The 10,078-nt window shown below is 43.3% G+C and overlaps 1 protein-coding gene across 1 annotated transcript; it reads left to right on the plus strand.

The window, feature by feature from the left end:
- Positions 1–628: 628 nt before the first annotated feature.
- Positions 629–3,274, plus strand: LOC123763259 (uncharacterized). The gene has a single exon (XM_045750368.2). It carries the CDS (start codon positions 1,212–1,214, stop codon positions 2,631–2,633), a length of 1,422 nt encoding a protein of 473 aa, XP_045606324.1. The 5' UTR covers positions 629–1,211; the 3' UTR covers positions 2,634–3,274.
- Positions 3,275–10,078: the final 6,804 nt, after the last annotated feature.

A 10,078-nucleotide genomic window follows, 5' to 3' on the forward strand; every position in this document is an offset into this window, starting at 1 on the left:
CTGAAATACATCTGAAAGAAAGACATTCTCTATCCCGAATTCAATTTAGTAGCTTCTTAAGTACCATGTTTGGTATATGTTTAATCTTTGTATCAGAATTATATTTGTAACTGATTCAAGCCCATAAATTATATATCTTTTTAAAGATAAATATTTTATATCTACAATCCAATATATACTTTTTTCAATTATATGTCAAATTTTATTCCTTAAAAGACAATGTAAATTTGAAAAAATTTATATATTTGTGTTTATATTATGTGTATTTTTGTATACATTTGTTTTTATATGTAGCTCACTTTCCAATTTAAAGTCATTTTTAAAATTAATACAATCAACTCCAGCTAGGAAAGTTACACAGGAAGAGAGTCGTAAATTCCGAGGGTGATTTGTACCTAGCGGCGAGGGTGAGAGAAGCTCTTGGGGGAGGGTGTGTGAGAGGTACCTGTAGGGGGGTGTGTGTGAGAGGTACCTGTAGGGGTGTGTGTGTGAGAGGTACCTGTAGGGGGGTGTGTGTGAGAGGTACCTGTAGGGGGTGTGTGTGAGAGGTACCTGTAGGGGGTGTGTGTGAGAGGTACCTGTAGGGGTGTGTGTGTGTGAGAGGTACCTGTAGGGGGTGTGTGTGAGAGGTACCTGTAGGGGGGTGTGTGTGAGAGGTACCTGTAGGGGTGTGTGTGTGTGAGAGGTACCTGTAGGGGGTGTGTGTGAGAGGTACCTGTAGGGGGTGTGTGTGAGAGGTACCTGTAGGGGGTGTGTGTGAGAGGTTGCTATTAGGGTGTGTGTGTGTGTGTGTGTGTGTGTGTGTGTGTGTGTGTGTGTGAGGGGCTCACCGTAGAGAGGGAGGTGTCAGCCGCGGGTGCGCCACGGTAGCCTACACAAACATCCTTGAGTAAACATTTCGACCTCTTGGGGGACCAGCGTGGTCCAGCTCTCTCTCTCTCTCTCTCATCTTGCCTCTTGAAGAGCCGCTGTCGACCTGCCCCGAGTCCTCACCAGGGCCTCGCGAGCTCTAGTGTATAATCTGTTTCTGTACACACAATGTGTACAGGAATTTGGAGTGCATCGATAAGAGACAAATAGCTACTGTTTACAATGAAGTGATGTTGTATTTTGCGATAGCTGCCACAGTGACAAGCACCGACACGCTCATCTGATTGAATAGTTCGGGGAGAAAAACAACAAAATTAGACGTAATTATTACTCAAGGAAAAATGAATATGGATGACGTGAATGGGGCCAAATATGCCCTGAGGACTAAGTCAATCATCAAGAGAATAGAGTCGGAGAAGAACAGAGCGACGTCGAAGAGGAGAGAGCCCAAGGAGAAGCAGAAACCTCCGCCGCTCAGCAAGTACCGACGCAAGACGGCCAACGCCCGCGAGAGGAACAGAATGAAGGAAATCAACGACGCCTTCGTCACGCTGCAGAAGGCCATTCCAGACCTTCCCGGAGCCGACGCCGAGAAGCTGACGAAGATCACGGTCTTGCGGCTCGCCGTGAATTATATCAACGCCCTGGCAGGTGTGCTCAACGAAGAGGCATTCGGCCCGAAGGATATTGACGGCGTGCGGAAAGTTTGGTGTATAGAGAACGCTCACATGGCGCGGCCGGAGCACTGTGTACGACCGGTCATTACAACGTGCAAAATGCCCGCCAGTAACATGGGCAAGAGTACTAAGTGTTGTGCTACCAACAAACCTCATAACAAAGTGTCCAAGCCTAAGTGCTCCTTAGTGCCGAAAATGAACGATAATAAGTGTAAAAATATGATCGGTGGGAAAGTACCGACCAAGCGGCCAAACAAATCGAAAAGTAAAACCAAAATATGTAAAACAGCGAGTATAGCGACCAGCAACGGCGCGTATATCACCCTCAAGAACGTGGCCCTCCAGACCCCGCCGCACAGGCTCGGCAGATACGCCAACAATGAACCACTGATGATGTCCATGACGGTCAAGAGACCGAGAATGGAGCATTTATCAGGGCCTCGAGAGGCCAAAATGCCTCGCCTAGTACCTCTAATGCCCATGGTGGCTGTCAATCAGCCCCTGCTGGCCCTCACGCCCTACGCCACGGATTTCCTGCACGTGCCTGCCTCCATACCCGGCCACGACACCCCTGAGCCGATGGTGGGCGCCACGCCCTTCACACCACGACGACCATCCAACCTCAACACGTCGTCTTTCTTCACTCAGAGCGACAACATTTCCGTCAATGTCATTCAAGAGCTCGACAGTCCAGTCGTTCGGAATGACGTGCTGCTTGAGTTCCCGCGAAGTGGAAGACACTTGAGCGATTCTTCGAGTGGCGATTCAGCCTTCTCCAGCGAAGGCTCCTTCCCTCCTAGTCCCATAATGGGACCCGTCTTCACGACCCCCGTCCCAGTACCCGTAGGGGACAGCTCTCCTACCTTCTCAGTCACCTCCAGCGACTTCTCTGGTTGCGGGTCGGCGTCGGACTGCGAGAGTGCGCTAGCGGCGCCCGGAGAACTCTGCAACCTGCTGGGGGATGAGCCCTTCGAGGACGAGCTTGACCACCTGACTCTAACGTTCGCCGAGGGTGACGACACGCTCAATCTCTTCCTCGCTCACACGTCCTCGAACTTCATCTGCCCCGATATTGATGAATGTTAGGAAGGTGGAGTTTAGAAACGGCTTTAATGTACAAACGTGATTCGGAAAGGCCAGAAAAAGGCTATATAACTACCGGTGATCAGAAAGCCATTATGGTGGACGACTACCCTATAATGCACGGGTGGTTACCGGTGTCGAATACCGGTAAGACACAAAAGATAACTGCGGTGGGCCGTACGGATAGCCACCGGCAGTATGTCGATAACTGCCGGTGATTGTGCGGATGACTAACAGGAAGGTAGTCAGTCACGAGTGGTGGGTGAAGATGTGGATGATAGAGCCATGTGTGTCTCACAGGAGCACCCGAAATGGCTCTATCCGCGTTAGAAACTTGGATTGATATCTTGCAGCATCCCCCACACCTGGTCATGTGTCCAAACTATGATTACTATGTAATAACTCCCCAGGTATTCTACGCAAGTTTGTAAACTACAAAGAACATTGCATTTGTAACTAAAAGATAATGTAATGGATATACGTAAACTAAGTATAGAAATATACATATCAACCTTTTGTGTTCACATTTTGTAAATACGATGTTTTTTTTAAATAATTTTGTAAATAAAATGTTTTTTTTTTCAATACTTTTGTATATAAGAATTTTTTTTGGCTTTGATGTAAATAAAACGACGTTCATTTTCTGTTGAGTTTACTTGGATGATGGACCTTCCTTCTCTATTAATTATGGTTCTTCTTCTCCTTACGGGGAGATTCGAACCAGCAGCCTCACACACACACACACACAGAGCAGCTCAGGTCCCTTGATCATGCATTGGACCAGAGATTACACTCACCAGACACACTGCATTGGAAGAGACCCTACACTGGACCAGACCCCACACTGGACCACACACCACACTGGATCACACACCACGTTGGACCACACACCACACTGGGCCACACATCACACTGGACCACACACCACAATGGAACACACACCCCACAGGACCACACCCCACACACAGGACCACACACCACACTGGACCACACACCACACTGGACCACACACCACACTGGACCACACACCACACTGGACCACACACCACACTGGACCACACACCACACTGGACCACACCCCACACACAGGACCACACACCACACTGAACCACACACCACACTGGTCCACACACCACACTGGACCACACACCACACACCACACTGTACCACACACCACACTGTACCACACACCACACTGGACCACACACCACACTGGACCACACACCACACTGGGCCACACACCACACAGGACCACACACCACACTGTACCACACACCACACTGGGCCACACACCACACTGGACCACACACCACACTGTACCACACACCACACTGGACCACACACCACACTGGACCACACACCACACTGGCCCACACACCAGACACTACAAGATCAATACAACTCCTCCACAGCAGCATGATTTCTTCAACCATAAGAGGAGGTGGAAACCAATATTGGATGTGAGACACTTCGCCCAAACGGCGCCACCTCAGAGCCTCCTGATGGAACGGCAACCCGTTCCATAACTGTGTCAACCCAACAAACACAAAAATCAACTACAAAAATTCTTGTTTTCCGTTGTATTAATTCAACCGGTTAAGTTGTGTGTTTGCAGGAACTGCATTGTTCCAATTACAGCCGTTCAACACCTTACTGAAGGTCTTTAATGTTCAGGATAGAGGGTACATAAGTACCCTGGATACATATGTGCCCTGGGTACATATGTGCCCTGGGTACATATGTGCCCTGGGTACATATGTACGATGTCTTGAAGGCTCTGTGTTTATAGGTTTATAGCGCTATACAGCCACACTGGCTTAGCGCACTCTCGCTATAATTACTTAATGTGCTTGACTACACATGCTACCTGCTCTATACATGTTTCCTGCTCTATACATGCTACCTGCTCTATACATGCTACCTGCTCTATACACGCTACCTGCTCTACACACACTACCTGCTCTACACATGCTACCTGCTCTACACACACTACCTGCTCTATACACGCTACCTGCTCTATACATGTTTCCTGCTCTATATATGCTACCTGCTCTACACACACTACCTGCTCTATACACGCTACCTGCTCTACACACGCTACCTGCTCTATACACGCTACCTGCTCTATACACGCTACCTGCTCTACACATGCTACCTGCTCTATACACGCTACCTGCTCTATACACGCTACCTGCTCTACACATGCTACCTGCTCTACACACACTACCTGCTCTATACACGCTACCTGCTCTACACACACTACCTGCTCTATACACGCTACCTGCTCTATACACGCTACCTGCTCTATACACGCTACCTGCTCTACACACGCTACCTGCTCTACACATGCTACCTGCTCTATACACGCTACCTGCTCTACACATGCTATCTGCTCTACACACGCTACCTGCTCTATACACGCTACCTGCTCTACACACGCTACCTGCTCTACACACACTACCTGCTCTACACATGCTACCTGCTCTACACATGCTATCTGCTCTACACACGCTACCTGCTCTACACACGCTACCTGCTCTACACACACTACCTGCTCTATACACGCTACCTGCTCTACACATGCTACCTGCTCTACACATGCTACCTGCTCTACACATGCTACCTGCTCTACACATGCTATCTGCTCTACACACGCTACCTGCTCTATACACGCTACCTGCTCTACACACGCTACCTGCTCTACACACGCTACCTGCTCTACACACACTACCTGCTCTATACACGCTACCTTCTCTATACACGCTACCTGTTCTATACACGCTACCTGCTCTATACATGCTATCTGCTCTACACACGCTACCTGCTCTACACACGCTACCTGCTCTATACATGCTACCTGCTCTACACACGCTACCTGCTCTATACATGCTACCTGCTCTACACACGCTACCTGCTCTACACACGCTACCTACTCTACACACGCTACCTGCTCTACACACGCTACCTGCTCTATACACGCTACCTGCTCTATACATGCTATCTGCTCTACACACGCTACCTGCTCTACACACGCTACCTGCTCTATACACGCTACCTGCTCTATACATGCTATCTGCTCTACACACGCTACCTGCTCTACACACGCTACCTGCTCTATACATGCTACCTGCTCTACACATGCTACCTGCTCTACACACGCTACCTGCTCTACACACGCTACCTGCTCTATACACGCTACCTTCTCTATACACGCTACCTGTTCTACACATGCTATCTGCTCTACACACGCTACCTGCTCTACACACGCTACCTGCTCTACACATGCTACCTGCTCTACACACGCTACCTGCTCTATACACGCTACCTGCTCTATACACGCTACCTGCTCTACACACGCTACCTGCTCTATACACGCTACCTGCTCTACACACGCTACCTGCTCTACACACGCTACCTGCTCTACACACGCTACCTGCTCTACACACGCTATCTGCTCTATACATGCTGCCTGCTCTATACACGCTACCTGCTCTATACACGCTACCTGCTCTATACATGCTACCTGCTCTATACATGCTACCTGCTCTATACACGCTACCTGCTCTATAAATGCTATCTGCTCTACACACGCCCTCAAGGTCACAGAGACGAGGGTACCCAATGTAAACATAGAGCATCCTTGGGAGATATTGTTCAAATACTTTAAAGAGCCATTAGATGATTAATACAACTTGAGCAATAACTCTTGAGTTCGGATGTCTTGGAAAAAGTCTTTAAAAAATGCATCTAGAAAAACGTATAGAATAAAATGAAGCTTTTCTAATAATGTCTAAGGAGGCCTGTTTATCCCTAATGAATCAGCCGGGTTGACGCATCGCTGGACGAATACTTCATATGACCAGGGAGGAATTCAAGAAAGGAGGGTAGAAATAGCCTAAGCTACTCTTGAGGTTATCTTGTTATCTTGAGGTTATCTTGAGATGATTTCGGGGCTTTTTTAGTGTCCCCGCGGCCCGGTCCTCGACCAGGCCTCCACCCCCAGGAAGCAGCCCGTGACAGCTGACTAACACCCAGGTACCTATTTTACTGCTAGGTAATAGGGGCATAGGGTGAAAGAAAGTCTGCCCATTGTTTCTCGCCGTCGCCCGGGATCGAACCCGGGATCACAGGACCACAAATCCAGCGTGCTGTCCGCTCGGCCGACCGGCTCCTCTCTATCCCTTTGAGAGGTATTTCTTTCTTGTCTCAATAAACATACTTGAACTTGAACTCAAGAAACTCGTCCCACACAGAAATGAAATTAGTTGAAAACGACGATTTTTAGTTGGGTTTTGTGGTGATCCGTGGTGAAGGGAGCCGGTCGGCCGAGCGGACAGCACGCTGGATTTGTGATCCTGTGGTCCTGGGTTCGATCCTAGGCGCCGGCGAGAAACAATGGGCAGAGTTTCTTTCATCCTATGCCCCTGTTACCAAGCAGTAAAATAGGTACCTGGGTGTTAGTCAGCTGTCACGGGCTGCTTCCTGGAGGTGGAGGCCTGGTCGAGGACCGGGCCGCGGGGACACTAAAAAGCCCCGAAATCATCTCAAGATAACCTCAAGATAACCAAAATCCTTTATGAGGTTACAAGAAATATTTGTTTCTCTTGTCGCGGCCTGTTCAACAAATTATTTTTTTCCCCCAATACATCTGATAAGTGAAATATATATTAGCAAGGATCTGCTTTCCCAGCTGCTCAAGTTTTCAAACGATTCTCTCCCAAAGTGTGAACACACTGACAAAGCAGCCGGTCCTTCTAAGGATTCCCAACGTTAAGAAAACGGTCAATTTAAAGTGTCCTCACCTAACCTACCAGAGGACCCGAAACAGAAAACGGGACAGTACGTCACTTTCCCGAGCCGCTTCCATTTTCTAGTACGACAAGTTTTTGGCCTTAACACACTTTAGGTAATGGCATAATCTGGAAACGTGTTCATATGCTAATCTACGAACCTTTATTCCCAACAAAGTTGTTTTCAAATTACTGCATTAGCTACGTGTTATGTCTCCCTTGAGGGATGTGAGAATATGTATGAATGTGTATATATATATATAATATATATATATATATATATATATATACATATATATATATATATATATATATACATATATATATATATATATATATATATATATATATATATATATATATATATATATATATATATATATGTATATATATATATATAAAGTAAACCGAAAAATACCGACCGAAAAAGTAAGATTAATAATTCTGACACAAATTTTCTCAATATTTCTTATGTTTCTTTTCACTGTCGATGGTAATTGAAAAATCAATTCTCCAAAATTCATTTTTATTTCTAGTCTGACGCGACACTTGAACGCGTTTTGTAATAACTTATTACAATTTCAAAGACTTTAGTTTACACACACAACTATAACCTGCAAACACTAAACAGAGTTCTACTATACTATAATTTAAACGGCTTTAATGTTTGCAGGTTATAGTTGTGTGCGTGTAAACTAAAGTCTTTGAAAATGTAATAAGTTATTACGAAACGCGTTCAAGTGTCGCGTCAGACTAGAAATAAAAATGAATTTTGGAGAATTGATTTTTCAATTACCATCGACAGTGAAAAGAAACATAAGAAATATTGAGAAAATTTGTGTTAGAATTATAAATTTTACTTTTTTGGTCATATTTAATAATATATGTTTACAAGAAAGACTGCTACCAAAATATACTAATATATATATATATATATATATATATATATATATATATATATATATATATATATATATATATATATATATATATATATATATATATATAAATATCAGTCTCCGTGGTGTAGTAGTAAGACACTCGCCTGGCGTTCCGCGAGCGCTATGTCATGGGTTCGTATCCTGGCCGGAGAGGATTTACTGGGCGCAATTCCTTAACTGTAGCCTCTGTTTAACGCAACAGTAAAATGTGTACTTGGATGAATAAACGATTTTTCACGGCAGGGGATCGTATTCCAGGGACCTGCCCGAAACGCTACGCGTACTAGTGGCTGTACAAGAATGTAACAACTCTTGTATATATTTAAAAACAAAAAAAAAATATATATATATATATATATATATATATATTGTTTTTCGAATACCTAACCTACCTAACCTAACCTAACTTTTTCGGCTACCTAACCTAACCTAACCTATAAAGATAGGTTAGGTTAGGTTAGGTAGGGTTGGTTAGGTTCGGTCATATATCAACGTTAAAATTAACTCCAATAAAAAAAATTGACCTCATACATAATGAAATGGGTAGCTTTATCATTTCATAAGAAAAAAATTAGAGAATATTTATTAATTCAGGAAAACTTGGCTTATTAGGCAAATCTGGCCTTGCATAGTAGGCTGAGAAGTGAGTTCTGGCTACTAGGTACGACATATATATATATATATATATATATATATATATATATATATATATATATATATGTCGTACCTAGTAGCCAGAACGCGCTTCTCAGCCTACTATGCAAGGCCCGATTTGCCTAATAAGCCAAATTTTCCTGAATTAATATATTTTCTTTAATTTTTTTCTTATGAAATGATAAAGCTACCCATTTTATTATGTATGAGGTCAATTTTTTTTTATTGGAGTTAAAATTAACGTAGATATATGACCGAACCTAACCATCCCTACCTAACCTAACCTAACCTATCTTTATAGGTTAGGTTAGGTTAGGTAACCGAAAAAGTTAGGTTAGGTTAGGTTAGGTAGGTTAGGTAGTCGAAAAACAATTAATTCATGAAAACTTGGCTTATTAGGCAAATCGGGCCTTGCATAGTAGGCTGAGAAGTGCGTTCTGGCTACTAGGTACGACATATATATATATATATATATATATATATATATATATATATATATATATATATATATATATATATATATATATATATATATATATATATATATATATATATATATATATATGTCGTACCTAGTAGCCAGAACTCACTTCTCAGCCTACTATTCAAGGCCCGATTTGCCTAATAAGCCAAGTTTTCCTGAATTAATATATTTACTATAATTTTTTTCTTATGAAATGATAAAGCAACCCTTTTCTCTATGTATGAGGTCAATTTTTTTTTATTGGAGTTAAAATTAACGTAGATATATGACCGAACCTAACCAACCCTACCTAACCTAACCTAACCTATATTTATAGGTAAGGTTAGGTTAGGTAGCCAAAAAAAGCTAGGTTAAGTTAGGTTAGGTAGGTTAGGTAGACGAAAAAACATTAATTCATGAAAACTTGGCTTATTAGGCAAATCGGGCCTTGAATAGTAGGCTGAGAAGTGCGTTCTGGCTATTAGGTACGACATATATATATATATATATATATATATATATATATATATATATATATATATATATATATATATATATATATATATTTATATATATATATATATATATATATATATATAT

This window comes from Procambarus clarkii, chromosome 49, assembly GCF_040958095.1.
Source record: "Procambarus clarkii isolate CNS0578487 chromosome 49, FALCON_Pclarkii_2.0, whole genome shotgun sequence".
Taxonomy (NCBI): Eukaryota; Metazoa; Arthropoda; class Malacostraca; order Decapoda; family Cambaridae; genus Procambarus; species Procambarus clarkii.